The sequence below is a fragment of the Doryrhamphus excisus genome, chromosome 1 (assembly GCF_030265055.1).
Source record: "Doryrhamphus excisus isolate RoL2022-K1 chromosome 1, RoL_Dexc_1.0, whole genome shotgun sequence".
Classification (NCBI taxonomy): domain Eukaryota; kingdom Metazoa; phylum Chordata; class Actinopteri; order Syngnathiformes; family Syngnathidae; genus Doryrhamphus; species Doryrhamphus excisus.
Genome location: NC_080466.1, coordinates 11,102,299 through 11,120,277, shown reverse-complemented (window position 1 = coordinate 11,120,277; position 17,979 = coordinate 11,102,299). Strand labels below are relative to the sequence as shown.

The 17,979-nt window shown below is 41.8% G+C and overlaps 1 protein-coding gene across 2 annotated transcripts in view; it reads left to right on the top strand.

The window, feature by feature from the left end:
• Positions 1-1,581: 1,581 nt before the first annotated feature.
• The window catches only part of ndst3 (N-deacetylase/N-sulfotransferase (heparan glucosaminyl) 3), a 43,995-nt gene continuing 27,597 nt past the window's right edge, over positions 1,582-17,979 (top strand). Inside the window, exons 1-4 of one of the 2 annotated variants that reach the window (XM_058074522.1) lie at positions 1,582-2,195; positions 3,443-4,611; positions 14,525-14,612; positions 16,646-16,800. In XM_058074522.1, coding sequence (XP_057930505.1) covers positions 3,613-4,611; positions 14,525-14,612; positions 16,646-16,800 — 1,242 coding nt within the window. In that variant the 5' untranslated portion in view covers positions 1,582-2,195; positions 3,443-3,612. The remainder of the gene's footprint in view (positions 2,196-3,442; positions 4,612-14,524; positions 14,613-16,645; positions 16,801-17,979) is intronic. The other variant, XM_058074523.1, reaches the window with a different exon arrangement.

The following is a 17,979-nucleotide window of genomic DNA, read 5'->3' as shown; positions in this document are numbered from 1 at the left end:
AAAATGCAACAGTTTTATCTACCACTGCATACACTTTAAAATTATTATTATTAATTACTTATATAATTTATGTATATGTATTATATACATCTGTATGTGTCTGTAAGTTTACATTATTATTTATTTTACATGTAATTAAGTATCTGAACAGGTATTATACAGTTTGCCCTTCTCAATTTTGGCCCACGTTAATATGTTGACACAGTCCAGCCTCCAGTTGTCTCCATATAGCCTTTCACTTTGCATTTTTGGCTTGTCGTTTCCAGCTAAGTCCACAGCAGAAGTGCTTCTTATTGTATATGGAGGAAACGGGTGAACAACATCTCTAATTACACTTCACCCACTGACACTCATTTACATACAAACGCGCCAGTCCAAACCTTCATTATCTCTGAATTCCATTCTTGTAGGGCATGGTATTCTCACTGCTATATATTTCACTCAACCTCTTGTTTCTCAGCACTGCTGCATAATTACACCAACAACTGAGTGGGGCTGTTTTCACTATGATGTCTTTATTTTTCCAGTCAGTCTATATTAAAGGTTAGGTAATACTGCTATAAGAGTACTTTTTGCTGGGTTTAGTTGTCCTTATAATCCGCATAGTCATCAACCTGCACTACAGGTAGGAGTCCGTTTTTGACTGTCTACATACTTTTCACTGTTTATAATCATACCTGTTACAGGATCATACAGTTACTATGGACTACAAAATTAAGGTGTAAATGTCATACATTGTCAAATATTAAGTGTAATAGTAAACGTTTCAAAATTGTAAGGGTAAACATAGCATTCCACAAATATTGAACTCAATGCAGAGTGCTCAAAGTTGTTGATGTTTCATCTGAAAGTGCCTCCTCAGGTATAATATTCCTTGGAAACTGTGTTTACTTTGTTACAAACTACACTAGTTACTGTTTTAATAACTTGTTGCCATCAGAAACAATCAACCATGGATTGCCTGATTTAGTCTGCCTGATTTAGTCCAGTCCAGATGGTGAACTTCTTTTTTTGGCCAAGCAGTGTATGTGACAGTTTAACACTGGAACGGATTGAATCTCCATTACCTAAGGAAAAAGATTGAATCAAAATTTAAACAAATCAGGGTTTACATGCATCATTTTTTATTGTGTTGGACCTTTAGTGGTTCACTGAGTTTCCCTTCATCTTTAGAACCACTCTCTCAAAGCACACACACCCTGTGTAAGCGCCATTGTGTGGCCATTACAATGTGAATGAGCGGGACCACTACAGCCCCATTGAGAGGTGCATGAGAGGGTGTGTGTCAGTGCAAATAGGTTTGGGGGAGATTGATGAACTAGTGAGGAGGGAAAGGGGGAACACCTAATCAAGTTAAACCACTGCTGCAAGACTGCCTGATGGACATTTGGCACTATGGCGAACATAATAGGAATGCCTTGCTTTCTTGCCCACCAATTGATAACATCCTTGAGGATCTAAAGTGCATTTAAAGTGTTCTTCCCTTTATTTGAGATGTACAACATAGGCATGGTGAGATTGAATCAGAAAACCGACTAGAGCGTATCGGCCTATGACACATCCAACACCAACTAACGGGCCGTGATCTTATACCGGCCGTGATCGTTGATGCTGGACGAAAGGGGTGGGGGTGCTTTTGTATCAACCATCCCCTCATTCCTCCCCCTCCCTCACCCACTCTTTCCTCCTCCTGTGTGTGTAGGCGGTCCTGTACAACAGCGGTCTTTTACGCACGACCAGCGGTCTGATATCGATGCCCCTCTGTCAGTCTGCTCGGTCGCAGCAAATCTCCAACTTTTTAAGAGCGGAGATAAAGGCAACTTGACTGAAGCGAAGAGGAGACAGCGTGTAGATGGGGGGTAGAGAGTGGGATAAATGGAGAGGAATGATAAAAGGGGGAGGAGAGCGCATCATTCCGGGTGGCTGCCCCTGCCGCTCGAGTGGAGGCTAGAGAGAGAGAGAGGGATAGAGAGATAGAGAGAGAGAGGGAGCGAGAGAGTAAGAGAGAAAGAGAGAGAGAGCGCGAGAGTAAGAGAGAGACAGAGAGACGAGGGCAGAGGATAGCAAGGCTTCAGCATCCAAAACACACGGGAGAGGTGCGCCACCGAGACCAGACCCACCCGGAGCACAGTCACTCTCACCGGTCCTTCGTCACACCACGTATCCGCGCAGCGGTGCCTCATACTCGGCGAGAGGTGAGTGAGCGACTCGGTCTTCGAGACGGGTGGATGGAGGTGCAGTCACCTGCTCTTTAGTTTCTCTTCTCATTTTACGGAAATGTAATCACTGTAGTTTCATTGTTTTATTGAGTATGCACGTGCAACAACCTACTAATTATCTCACGTGTTTTTCATCTAATCAACAGTAGGCTTTTAATATGTCAGTATCGCATGCACTAAAAATAGATGTATTAACTATAAAAATGAAATAAAACAATGTTGAGGTTTTCAAATTAGGAAAAAAAATGTAAACCTTAAAAATTTTAGCTTTAAAGAACTTTTGAATGTTGCAGTATAAGTTTGCATTGCATCATTTGTAGTCAACGTAAATAACTTCCTTATGAGCTTTGTTGTTCCAATGTTGGCACCCTCATGTGGCATCCAATAATATTACATATTCAGAGTAACAGGTTATTCATACCACGTTAATAGGTGTCTTTGCTTAAAATGTCCATCAGTTTGAATCACCACTTTTGTGAACTGCGTGATAAAATAAGTGGTTCTTCTCCCCACTCCTCTTCAGACATGTTGAATTGTGCAAACAATTATGTAAACAAAACCACCACCATTAATATTGGAGAATGGATCATGCACGCGGCTGGTCTAATTTGTAGTCTTGTTTAAGTGGCAATGAAGTTTATTAATCCACAAAATTGAGGAGTTTCCCTTCAGTTTCATTTCAATGACATTCTTATTGTGTCCTCCATGTGGAAAAAAGTGAAGTATGTGGAAAAATGCCATTCATACAGAATGGAAGAATGGTGTGGAGCAAAGAGGGAGCACAATATGCTGTGGGATCCTTTCTTCTCTCTGGCTCCCGGCACATACATTAAGATGCTAATCCTTTTTTGTCTCTTTCTATAATTCATTGCATTTTGTTCCCCTCTCCTTTTCTCCATCTCTCTCAATTTCTCTCCCGGCTCTCCATTTCCTCTGTACTGTCATGGGCTCCCCTCAGATTAGTGCTCCTGGCGAAAGGATTCCAACTCTAATTTTGTGGTACTATAGATGATTAGGTTCAGAAATAGGACAGAAGTGCACATAGTTTGGTGCAATTAGAATGGGGATCTCTGTGGAGCTTTAAGGGACTGATTAGTTGCGCTCCTGTCTATCTCCCTGCATATTAACACACAAACAGCTGTTGTTTATTGTGCTTTAACTACTGCGTGCTGTTTTCACAATCATATATACTATTGACTTTTTTCCATTATGTGTTTATGCAGATATTGAACACTGAAGACTGGCCCCTTTACGGTCCCCTGACCTCCAACGTCGCCTTCACCTGCCATGGTTACATGACACACCCCTGAGTGGCTTTCCTCTCCCATTCGGAGTTATCGAAACAGTGTCCACGCTGTATCTATAGAAAAAGACATCGCCCGGCCAGCCTGAGATGACGGTGGCCGTGCGATTCCGCCGCCACCTACGGAGGCTCCTCCTCCTGCTGGCCTCCTGCTGTCTCCTCTCCTTGCTCCTGTCTGCCTACTTTCTCTTCACCAACTCAACACCTTCCATGCAAATAGGACAATCTTCAGAACCGGCCTGCTCCCAGCCGTTCTCCATGTCCCCGTACCGCCAACTACCATACCCATACCCCCCTAATCCGCCCCACACGCACATCCACACTGATCCAGCGGCGCTGGTGCTGGTGGAGTCCCAGTACTCTCAGCTGGGTCAGGACATTGTGGCTATCTTGGAGTCTGCGCACTTCAAGTTCCGCATGGAAATAGCTTCAGGGAAGGGTGACCTCCCGCCACTGACAGAGAAGGGCCGAGGCCGATATTCACTCATCATTTATGAGAATCTCCTGAAGTATGCACATGCAGACACATGGAATAGACAGCTGTTGCATCAGTACTGCACCGAGTTCAGGGTGGGCATCATTGGCTTCTACCGCTCCACCGAGACGTCACCACCTCTGTTCAAACTCAGAAACTTCCCGCTGGTGCTGAGGACCAATCAGGCCCTCTGGGACTGCTGCGTAGTGTCCAGCTCTCCCATCCTCCACCTAACAAAGCCGGGCACGGACCGAGGGGCCTTACCCAGCGAGGACTGGACCTCCTTTTCTTCCAATCACTCCACGTACCAAGCTGTACTGCACGCACGGCCTAAAGACGGAACTGGGGCAGGCAGTGTTGACAATCTGGGGCCTGGCTTCATCTTGGGCCTGCAAGCTACAGTAGTCCAGGACATGGGGCTCTATGACGGGGTGAGAAGGGTATTTTTTGGCCAGGGTCTCAACTACTGGCTCCACAGACTCATCTTAGTGGACGCCATCTCCTACCTCACTGATAGGAAGCTGACTTTGGGATTGGACCGGTATATCCTGGTGGATATAGATGACATATTTGTGGGAAAGGAAGGGACCCGCATGAACGTCAAGGATGTGAAGGTATTTCTTACACCTGCAAGCAATGCAGTTTATCATTCTGCTATGAAATAGTAACTAATGGCTGCATTGTTGTTAAACATAAGAAATATGAACTTAAAACTTCAGCGAAAATACTTGAGGCGTTGCATATTGCAGAGTGTGCAGTCTATACTGAGTTAGGGTATAGCGAGAGGCTGTTTATGTTAAATGGTGGTTTAGAGGCCATTTACAGGAACAAAGGCAGGGAGTGAAAAAGGGGAAGCGGAGGGGAGCGACTGAATGAGCCAGGGAAAAGATGAATGGCTCTTATTCCTTTTTTCCCACGTTCCTTCTCTTAGGCAAACTAAAGGAGAGTCAACCTCTCAAGGCAGCCATTGTTTCAATGCATACGCGTGCTTGAGTGGCCATACACAAAGACATGCACATCCGCATATGGACAATTACAATGTTTACACACATTTACTTGTTAACAATTCCATTTGTTGGAATTTTGAGAAATTAATTAGTAGTTGCCGGATGTTATCGCTGAAGTTTCTTACTGCAGAAACTGATTGACGGCCTGCAACATTTTAAATAGGGCCGACCTTTTACTTTAATCATGATGCAGAATGGCATACAGTTACACTGTAAACGTTACTTTTAGATTAATACATACACATTTTTTAATTGCCATTTTTTTGTCAGGATGCAAACTTCAATGACTAAGGTGATCAATAGTTGGTAGTTCAGTTTACCGCTAATACAGGTGGTTTATGGCGTTTAGTTTTTATGGTGTAAAGAATGTGTTCCTGTGAATAAAAAAACAAATTTTGGTTCATAAACATGAGACTTGCTCGAAGCCCAGTCCAGCAAAAGAATAGACTATGTGCGGTTCATGGTATTGTAATGTCTACCTGGACGTTTTAAGAATGACAAGGAGGTGGTTGATCAACAAGGTCTTTCCTGCAAAACCAAATGAGGTGACTGTCGGCAGTAACCGCACCAAAACAACATCAGCAAACTCAATGGTCCTCTCTGCACCAACTAAGTCAGGACTCACTAACAGTCATAAACCACAAACTCTTTAACATTGCACAGAGCTGTGTAGTGTTTTCTCTGTGTTCTATGTAGTGTGAGTGACTGAAATGTTAAATTAGGTTTGAGTTGTCTTAGGAACATACTGTATCTGGCTCGTAACCCAGAGACCACCTGTAAGCATGCCTTTATTTTTTTGCATTGAAAAATGTATAGACATTGTACTCTAGCATCCTCCCACATCCTCCAAACATGCATGATAATGTTATGCAGATTCATTTGAGACTTGTCCATACTGTAGGTGTTAATGTGTGTATGAATGTGTGTTTGTCCCTTGTGGTTGACAGATAACCAATATGGGGTGTTTCCCAGCTTTTGACAAATAGTCAGCTGGGATAGGTTGCAGTTCACCTTTAGACTATAAACCAGAAGAGACTGTCAAAATTGCACTTGAACAAGGCACTAAATCCCTAACTGCTCTTGGACATGACTGACCAAGTTCTGTGCTATTCATTGTGCCATCTAAGTTTGGAAAGGTGTAAAAGAAAATAGACACAATTTCTGTAAACATTGGAAGATTGACCAGAGACCAGTATGTTTGCCTGTATGTTCGTGTGCATGCATGTTATCACATGTGACATTTGAAGATTAGATTAGAATGCCACAATGCATCAACTAAAAGTCTCACCCGTCTCGCAGGTGTCGCGCGCACACACACAACCTTTTAATATGTCAGTGTAGATTCTCAGTCATCCTGGTCTTGGTAATCCAAAAGGTTGAATTGAGACAACTGGACTCTTTTTGTTTGTTTGAAGGTGTTTCAACTTTAATGCAAAAGGCTTGTTGCTATTATTGCTCGGTGTGGCTGGTGAATGAATTCAATAACTTGGTGGAAATTAGTGACCACTAATGAGCTGTATCATCCCATGGAATGAGGTAATATTTGGGGGAGAGATTAATTCATTCATTCATTTATGCTGACTTTATTGAAACAGATGACAGGGGATGGATCTATCATCCAAAAAAAAAAAAAATCCTCTATCGTCAACCCTCTTGTGACCACCCCCAGGGAACACTAGAACTGAAGAAGCCTTTTGGATTACAGATGAAGTGTCTTGAATAAACAAGACTGGGTCCAGTTGCCACAATTCAGCACATCTAGAAATTGCATTTCTGCTCTCTCTAGTATGAATTTTCAGATGGACTCTTCAGCTTTATCGCATAAATATACATGAGGATGAACTCGTGGTAAAACAATGACAGGGAGGTGTGGGTGGAGGAGGAGGTCAAGAGATGGAGGAGATGGTGGCACAGAAAGACAGATCGATGTGATCTCAAACGCAAATGGCTGCCACATTACCTCCTTCAGCATATAGCAGGAAATCACAGAGAGAAGAAAGGAGGACGGGATGGCTGTGAATGGTGCCTGGGGGGGTGGAGAACTTGCAGCAAACTTCCTAATTTCTCCCAGACAAAATGCTGAGGGGAAATGAGGACGCAGAGAGGGAGGTGTCGGTGGAATGGAAATATTGCACCTCACCGAAAACAAGGAGATTATAGACTATTAGAGATTATAGTGGTTGAACAAGGTCACAATAGAGGCAATTTGTGTGTGCCATTCAAGAGCTCTCAATTTGGACCCTGGACTGCGGCACAACCATTCACACTCACATTCATACCTATTGGCAATTTGGAGTCGCCAATTAACCTAGCATGTTTTTGGAATGTGGGACAAAACTGCCGTACCCGGAGAAAACCCACACATGCACGGGGAGAACATACATGTGGCCTACATGCTAACCACCCATCCACTGTGCCATGCGGCATGATGCACTTATATACACACTTAACATGCCCTTGTTGAGGCAGGTCTTGTAATTGGAATAATATCACCAAAAAGCCAAGCACGGGAGCGTGAAGTATTGCAGGCTGCAATCTTGCAAGATTTGCTGACGTGTCACATGAAGCCAGTGCATTTAAAACGGAATCTTCATTCTTTCATTTTCTACCGCTTATCCTTACAAGGGTTGCAGGGGTGCTGGAGCCTATCCCAGCTGTATTCGGGCGAGAGGCGGGGTACACTCTGGACTGGTCGCCAGCCAATCACACATATCAACAAACAACCATTCACGCTCACATGCATATTTTTGGAATGTGGGAGGAAGCCGGAGTAGCTGGAGAAAACCCATGCATGCACGGGGGGCACAGAGATGCCAGAGGGTGGAATCGGACTCTCCTAGCTGTGTGGCCTGTGCGCTAACCACTCGTTCGCCGTGCAGCCCGTAAAACAGAATCTAATACATAGATTACCCTTCATTATTCCTTTAGGCTAATATACGTATCTACAAAGTTGCTTCAATAGTGATATTAGTAGAGGACATGTGTGTTTTTTTTATTTATAATAAGATGGTCCAAAATACCGTATGAATGATGGATCTTGTCTCATACATGTCAGTCCTTCATTTGTAAGTCTCCATCACAGGAGGAAGCTTGATGCGTGGTTGTGTGCGATGGGTGTTTGACATGAGCAGTTGGATGTTACAGCTCCCTCCTCTCTAAAAATACCCCTTTTCTATTCTGCAAGAGAAGAAGAGAAAAGATCGAGGCAGGCCAATTAAAATGCCACCCTCCTCCTCCCTGCACTCTTCATTAGTCTCACCCCACGAGTTCATCTAGTGACAAAAAAATTACCCCCCTCCCTCTCATGGCAGCACATACACACCTTTATTTCCTCCATTAAAAATGATTCACAGGGAGGCAGCCAGCCGATGACATTTCTCACAATGAGGGATGATGCCAGTCAAAAAGTGCCATCAGTGATCCGAGCATAGGACTGCTGTGTTTTGTTTTGTTTTTTATTCAAGGAGGTGTCCCATCCTCATTTTCAGTTTCTTCTTCATATCTCGTCCTCATTCAACTCAAGCTTCGCTGCCAAGTCATTGATTATTATCTGCACCTTCTTTATATTCTCTCCCTTAACTCCTTCTCACGCACAGCACTCTGTGGACGTGTGAGCATAGAGGCGGACTTAAACATTGAGATGAGACCTTAAAGAATGATCTTGGCTTTCTTGTCCCTGAGCAAGTTAATGTCATGGTAATACAAGTTGGTGTTGAGATGAACTGCCAGCATGTGGAAAGAGAGGTCATTCATAGACGTGTAGTTACAGACGGTGCCTTGTACTGCTGAATGTTTGAGTAAGGTGCTTTCATGCAAAGTGGTTGCTTTAAGTTATTTACTTATGGCCATTCAAAGCTCAGTCCACAATTTTTTTTAAACATACAGTGAACCTCAGAATTATTTATACCCTGACCTTACTGTATATTGAGATGAAATACATTTGATGTGGCAAAAGTATGTAAGTAAAAACTCTAATGTCTATCTCTAATGATTTTAATAACCGTATTTAGAAGGTAAACAAGTTTTTTATGCTCGAATTCCTTTTTTAAATAAGGAATCCTAGACCCAATCCACTTATGTCTAGAACAAATTAAGCGTGATAAACGAGGAATTACTATACATTCAATGATAGTTAATGTTCGTAGCTAAACTTTGCCAAGTCACCATCATTAGCTGACAACAAACAGGACGGAAATTTACACATTTGAATTTAAGCGCCCCCTTCTGTATACAGGTGGTCCTTTGATTCCATCAATTAATTAAAAACGTAATTTTTATATAATAAACACGAGACTCGCTTAAGAACTAGTTAAAGTTGCTGCACATATTCTTCTACTGTGCAGCTGCACTAAGGAAGGATAACATTATTAATATCATGAAGATGATGACATTTGGTAATGAGTTAACATTTTGCACTTCATTATGTCGCCCAAGCAGCAGTGCACAAAAGAAAAGGAAAGCCATCACCACGGAAGGGAAAATAAACATCATAAAAAGCTCACACAGAAAAAACAGCCACCAGTTTCATTAAATTATTATATTTAGTACTATTTGGCTACAAGTTCAGAGTTAGAATAAAACCTTACTCATTCACAACCCAAAGACCACCTGTATATTTTATGTTTGAGTTCACACTTGAACATCATTAATTTGTCCTACAAATGTCAGTACAGGAAAATGTTGGTTAAATGTGATTTTGTGGAATTTGACCTTGAAGGTTGCAAAGTGTAGTCTACTGAATTGCACAATAACAGAGATGATACACAGGAGAAGTGTCCTCATGTTCACTTTGGTTCCTGCAATGACTTCAAATTGAATGTGAAAGAAAAGGCATTGCACAATATGCTAATAGTCCAAACTTCAGTCAAGTTTTTTTTTTGGCTCAGCAGTCATCTATTTATTGCACATTCCTACTTACAGTTAATCTTTAGAGCTAATTAATATAACGCATATTTGCCACTTAAGTCGCCAGAATTGAGCGGACTCCATCTCCATTTGTCACTCAGCCAAAGGCACAGTGAAGTTGGGAGAGAAAGTTCTATCAAAAGAAGCTCAAAGCTGTTTGTCAGGGCTGCATCATTCATTTTAGTCATCCTTACTGAGCCTGATGTCCAATATAGTGGATGAAAAACAGAAATTAGCTCTCATCTGCTTGTATTTAAACACATATTTGTACATGTGACCTTGTAAATTAATTTTTATGAACAACTGAGCATTTTGGAGGAGCTCCTTTTGTTTCATTTACAATTTTTGCACCACTCATCTCATTTTTAACCACAAATAATGTTTTTTTTCATGGCCTACCAAGTAGAGTTTAGTAAAGCAAACTCCATAACAAGTACCACACAGCCATAAATATTAGTAAATATTGCACATTGTGAAATGACACAATGTAAAAAAAAACCCCACCAAAACATTGACTCCCAAGTTGAAGAGCGGTTCTGCAAGAGAACGAGACAGTGAGAGCTAAGAGGAGACTGGCATCAACTCGCTCATCAAATAGAAATGCCTGACCCACTTAAGTTTGCTGGTCGACTGTTCATATTACACGCACAGCTACACAAACATGCATAGCAAGAATTAAATCTTTGCATAGACACTGTTGGCGAGTCCTCTGTAGACACCAGTTAGTTCATCCTTAATTTTGGCCATTTTGGTGTAATTAATTTATTGTTATTATTATTTATTATTATTCTAAAATTTTTTGATACGAGAGTGTGAATGAATGCAGCTCAACTTCCCATAGCTGATGTCGGGCTGCTCTGCTTACTGAATGAACAGTGCCTCGACTGGTTGAACCAAGTAGTGCAAGACATTTTGCCTCAGTTTCTCAAAGGGGGCCTATTATGCCTTTTCCACTTTTCTCACCTATAAATGTAGTTAGAATGTTGTATTTTTGTGTTAAACAATGCCAAAGTTTCAGTTAATGAGGTTGGAAGTGAGCTCTGAAAGAAGTTTGGGATGGCTCAAAACACAAGGTTTCAAAAGGCGTCATAAAACTGCCCCTTTGTGATGTCACAGAGGGGTGGACCAGATAAGAGCTCCGCTCTCCCCCAAGCTCTGCTCCTCTGTTTACTTGCTAGCAAAGCCACATTTGTTTGCAATTCCTAATGACGCCACCATCAGGAAGTGGTTGGAGTCCCTGATTCCCTACCAGCAAAATAAATTTATTTTAATCTGTCAACGGCATTTCACACTGGACTGTTTTGTCAAGGTGGGCCGTTTCCCACCACAATTAGTGGTCACATTCGGTTACAGATGCTGTAGAAATTCTAAATGCTAAAGCTACTTATGTACCATTAGGAGATGTCTTGAAGTAACCTCTTTTCTTGAGAAACTTCGGACTGTCCTGTCTCTACTTACGGATCGTAATCGGGATCTAACACATATGGCTGTATGTTAAAAGCCGACATAAATTGCTGTTTAACTGTAAAGTTAGCAGTGTTCAAGTGTTCTGTATGCATGCGGGAGTGTGACCAATCACAGCAGACTTGGCGTTCCTGGAGGTGGGCCGTGGGTGGAATACATAAAAACAGACCATTTTCGCTGGGACCACAAAATCCAAAGAAGTACAGCTGAATAGGTGCAGATTCTGGAAGAACTACAAGGCTTTGTGTGCTGGTTATCGTGTGCTCAACTCAATAAAACGAGGCAAAAAATTAGCATAATAGGTCCCCTTTAATTAATCGATGAATATGTTCATTGTCGGTGTAATGGATGCCAGATGGTGCAACTGTGCGAAAGCATGTTGTCAAACCTCACTCTGTGGGCACCTTAAAATTCACGCTGGACATCAAGTTAGCAGCTCAGGCTTTTAACTTGATGGCTACGTCTGTCAAATTTCATTTGGAGATCCCCGGACCATGGTGGACATCGGCACAGTAGCAAACATCAGCCACATTGCTTTCAGTTTTTCTCCAGATTATCAGATTTTCTTGGATTTTCGCAAAAAACGGACGGCAAAAAGACGCTGAGCCAGTCAAGTCAGTCAGTCACGTACATCAAACTACTATCATTTTCTTTCTGGAAACATTTGATGTGTTTGTACAATTGTGCTTTTCATTTTCCATAAATTCCATCAGCATTCATAATCAAATACCTCATCCAAGCCTGGTTTTGTAATAGTATGAAGGGAAGAATGAAGAGAACAATATCAAGTTTTCAAGAGGATGACAGAATTAGGATAAATTGGGGAGGTGGATGGTGTCAAGCCAGCAGTCCAGATGTCTGCCCCCCTCGCTCCAACCACCCCCAACATCTTTCTGGCACATCTTACTGTGCTTACCACACAAACAAACCAACTGGCATTACTTCTGACACTGGCAATGCAGCTGCAGATTGGGCACACAGAGAAAGTAGGGCTATCGCTAACTGTTAATCCTTGTGTGTGTTTACCTTCTTCACAATTATTGTCAAGATGCTATGGAGCTCACTGCCACCACCGCCACCCCATCCTATTCCACTCCACTTCCCCCGCTAAACCAAAGCCTTCTCTCTTACAAAGTGTCTTTGACGGCTCGGTTTTATCGCCACACTCAGCATCCAGGAGACAGATTGGTGTGGTATTGCTTCAAGGCCTCAGCTCTATGAGAGCTGCTGCCATTACCCTCAGAAAATAACAGCAGGGGACGACTTGATTGTTTCTCTGAGATTCTTCAAAATGTGTTTCTGCCTAAGAGATACGTTGATTTTAACTGCCAAGCGTATTTTGGAGTCTTGCCCTCGGGCCTCCTCGTAATAATCATCAGTTCTTCTTCACTTAAAAAAAATAATACAATCAAAGGATGCGAATAACTACATTTTCCTTGATGCAATTGTCACACTTTTTGGTGCATAAGAAGGCATCGTTTGTGCTTGCTGTATGAATATTTTACTGATACCATTTAGTGTTGTTGTGTAGGTCACTGTTTGGTATATTTTTGCTATACTAAAGGAACAAAATGATTTTTTTGTTGTTGTCGATACACAATGTTAATTGTGTAACTGTGATCATTCATTACAAAAAATGTGACCTGCCTATATTCGTATCGGTTGATATCGGTATTGGAAATGAACCCTATTGGTATACCAGACCTTGATAAGAAAGCCAATGGTGCCCGTCCCTACTCTGTAGGCTTGCATACGGCAGCCATGAAGGACATTTACTTATTTTTTCTGCCCACTATCATCATCATCACACATCATCATTGCACAATGAAAACTTTCTCATGCTGGTGATAGCCCCAACATGCGAAAGCATGTGTGTGTGCTCATTATGCCTCATTTGCAACACATCCCTGTCTGTTGTTTGTGTCTTTGGTTGCAGAATACAAATGATGTGTCTATACTAATACGCCAGACTCTTGGACAGACACCCACTCTTGCACTCGCTCTTCCCGATGTGTGTGTTAATAATGCATTTTGACCAAGTGCATCGATGACGGGAGATTGAGTTAAAATGCAAAGCATTTTGACAACAAGCTTTAATTGAATTCAGAGTATTTGTGTGTGTATGCGAGAGTGATGTAGAGGTTGTCATCACAGTAGAGACAAGGGATCAGATTAAGACTGTGCACATCTGTCAGCATGCAGTCATCTTCAACACCATTAGATTAGTGCTAATGAAAACACTCTTCCCGTGTCTCTATATTTGTTAACACAATGGTAAAAAAAAAACAACAACAAAAAAAAACAAAGTGAGAAGCCCTGCTTGGAAGCATTTCCTCACTCTCGGCCGCTCATCTCATAAATCACAGAAGGTTCCTGGGGATCGATTAAAAGCGGCCCCGGCAAACATTTTTAATAGAGACGTGGCACTGAGCCCAACAAAACGACCCTGCTGCCTGAAATACGCGGAGAATAATAAAAGTTTCATAAAAAATATTTATGGGTGCAAACAGCAAGAAGTGCAATGATAGCAAGAAGATGTGGTGGGAGAGAAGGAGAGAGAGAGAGAGAGAGAGAGAGAGAGAGAGATTGGTATATCCTCCGTGCTGCTTCAGCCTTCCTTTTAAATTAGAACAACCTCGTCTCCTGAGAATGTGACATTTGAGCAAGCCACGGAGAGATGGCGGTTCAGAGGAGTGCAGAGAGAGGAGGTGGAGGAAGACTGCTCCAAAGTGGGGAAAAAGAGGGACCAGCAGGGAGGGATGTGTGGGACAAATGCATGGATGGAAGCGATGGCAAGGATGGCAAGGAGGGAGTGTGTGTGTGTGTGTGTGTTGGACGGTTGGGGTAGGGGGTTATTAGTAGATCCTCTAGAGGCCTTTAATGCATTGACCTTCATTAACTCGTATTACTGCTTGTGTGTGTGTGTGTGTGTGTGTGCAACTCTCTTTAGTTAACACTCATTACAGTCTTTGTTTAAAGGCCAGTAAACTAATGAAGTCATTAAAAAATGGGACAAAATCCTGATTTAAGCATTAACACCTGACACTGTGGTGTGTTTAAGAACAAGCTGAAAATTGAACACTTGTAATAATTCTGAATAACAATTGCATATACTTACCAATCTAACTCTTTACCCTTATCTGGTCTATAGGTGCTACTGGATACGCAAAGACAGCTACGTTCTCAAATTTCCAACTTTACCTTCAACCTGGGCTTCTCCGGCAAGTTCTATCACACAGGTAAGTACGCATGTTGTTGTTTTTCTTTATTTAAATATTATACTATTTTATAGTCTCAGAGGTCCTATAAAGCTCAATTGGTGTGTACCTTATCCACTGTACAATATAATAGACGCCATATATAACATACAACAACGTAGCATTAAGGAGTCAGACATTAGCAACACCAGCATAGCTATGTGAGCTACAGTGCTAACATTACACTCACATTTTAACAGCAACATCACGCAACGTTAGCCTATTTGCTTATGGAAAACAAATTTCAGCTCCCATGTGTGTAGCCGATTGACAGATATTTGGCAGATCTTTTAAGATGCACAGTGAAGCCTGATTATTATTATTTTTTAACAAAGTCATATCACTATACTTTGACTGCAAGGAGTAGTCCTGCATGCTTTACGTACACAAAGCATCAGCATCACTTTATAGACTGAAACAGCCCTCATCATCATGCATATTTCTCTCATCTACAGCTATACATACTAAAGGTAAGGCAAAGTCTTCAGTCAATCAGTTACAAGTCCTTTCAGTAAGAAAAGGTGAGAGGAGAGCTGGTAAATTAGTGCACATAAGTGGGTGTTAAGTAGGTTAGAGTGATGGAGACATTTGGAAGAGGAAGTGCTTTTGAAGGAAATGAGATATACAGTAAAGTGATGCTTCATGATGGAGAGGCACGCCCTTGGATGGCTGGGTTTGCTGCAGCTCACTGAATGAGAGCAGTGCTACAGGACCAGATGTATGCATAAATCACAACTTACAATGTTAAGTTGCAGTAAAACAAAACATTAATGAATGAAGAAGTAGATTCATTCGACTAGCCATTTATCCATCCATCCATCCATCTTCTGTTTTTCCAAGGTTGGGTCATGGGGCAGCAGCCCCAGAAACCCAGAATTCAGCTGCTTCCATCCATCCATTTTCTGTACCACTTATCCTCACAAGGGTCGCGGGCATGCTGGAGCCTATCCCAGCTGTCTTCGGGCGAGAGGCGGGGTACACCCTGGACTGGTGGCTAGCCAATCACAGGGCACATATAGACAAACAACCATTCACACTCACATTCATACCTATGGACAATTTGGAGTTGCCAATTAACCTAGCATGTTTTTGGAATGTGGGTGGAAACCAGAGAAAACCCACGCATGTATGGGGAGAACATGCAAACTCCACACAGAGATGCCAAGGGTGGGATTGAATTGGGGTCTCCTAGCTTTGTGGCCTTCACGCTAACCACTTGTCCGCCATGCAGTCCACTACAAAATTACAAAAAAATATATATATTTTTTTTTTTGTATTTTTAATTTTTTTTATTTATAAAATGTTTTATTCTCATAATTTTATGTGCTTCTTTCATAGTATTATGTGTGTGTGTATTTTAATAGAATTAAATGTTATTTTCAGCATGGCCATAACACTGCTGCACAAAAAAATAGCATGACCTAAGCGCTAAAATAATTCTAGACAGTATACTTTACATCATGTAAAATAATGCCTACGTGTTCCAGTTAGATTATATTTTTAATGATAGAGCAACAGAACACCTATGTTTATTGCACTAATTTCAATGCAATATACAAATTGTGCTCAAATTACCATGCATAGTAGTCAACATCCAAATCTCCCATCCTTGCCATGTCTAATCTGGAAAAGCCGATATCCAATCTCTATTTTTAAGTGATGCTATCTCAGTAATTTGGAGTTACAGAACTGTGTTATACACGTGTGTGTGTGTGTGCTCTGTTGTGGCTCCAAAAACCAATTTTGGTTGATATTATGTTCAAATCTGCAGCAAGATGAGACAATTAAAAAGAAAACATGAGCTTTGATAAAGTATTTAGAAACAGAATATTAGCAGGCAATCTATTATGATGTCATTTCATGTGATTTTACAAGGCATGCCTAAGAGAGCTCAGCAACATGATGACGAACTCTAACGTCTTTTTTTTATAACTTCAACTACACCGTGTCCTTTTGTCCTTGTGTGTGTATGTGTGTGTGTGTGTGTGTGTGTGTATGTGCGTGCATGCATGCAGGCACAGCGGAGGAGGATGAGGGAGACGATTTACTGCTGAAGTATGTGAATGAGTTCTGGTGGTTCCCCCACATGTGGAGCCACATGCAGCCTCACCTCTTCCACAATGAGTCCTCACTGCTGGAGCAGATGGTGCTCAACAAGGACTTCGCTCTGGTGAGATAAATGGACATGTGCACGTAAACACACACACACACACACACAATCCTTGGCAGTGTCTATTCCCTTGTCTTTCTTCTTGTCCTTGAAATCATATTTCTTTTCTCAACCACCTTAATGCTAAGTAATTACCATCTCTTTGCAACAGAGGGAAAAAAAATACACTTCTTACACACACACGCACACACACACATAGTTGGATTATAAACATTTGCCATTAATAATCCGGAAACTGTGGCATGATAGTATGAAGCACAATCATTCATGTCCCCAACCTCAATGAAATTCCACTCATATTTTAGCAGGCAGTTAACATGGGAACTCGGGGCAATGCAATATAGAGCATAGAGAGGGCAAGAACTGGCAGGAGCACCATTGGTAGTTTAGTGATTCACATAGAATATTTTGGGATCAATCGCCACTCGTTGGCAGTCAATCCAGAGTCTTATTAACCTTTTGGTCCATACAGCCACGACATGCAGGAACTCGATCAAAATTGTCGAGAGTCAAACAGACACAAACTAAGATGATAACATTCACCATATGTAGCAACCCCCCAATAGCCCCACTTCTAATTCTAAATCTCCATTGCTTGTATGAATAGTCCCACAAGTGGCTGGCAAGCCCAAAACACATGTGGATTATTTCCTGAGAGCTTTGACCAGCCTCATCTTGTCTCCAGAGCTTTTCATTTTTCGCCTGCGATGAGATCATTTTAACACACCTGCCCTCTTTTTTTGTTCAGCATAATACCACAGATGCAGATGAGCTCAGTGCGGAAGGCTTCACCTGACCTCTGCCTTATTAATACCTTAAATCCAAACACACCTTAATACTATATTAGGTAATTGAGCATTTACCTTAATGGCAACCCCTTATCCCCTTTTTATCATGTACTGTTTAATCTGAAATTCTCAAGGTAGACAGCTGTAATTTGTATGAGCATTCACGAGATGTCACACACAAGCTGTGATACAGCGAGGTTCCATGTTGGTGCGTGTTATTGAAGGTGAATGTGATCATAAAGTGCAATCCCTAACCTTTATTGCACGCACACACTCTACTCGCTCATCCCGCGACCACTGATGCTTTGCTTTGACAGCATGTGTAGGTGTGTGTCAGGACAAGGGACAAGACCATTTGTCTGCAAGATGCACCCTCGGAGCCAGGAACATG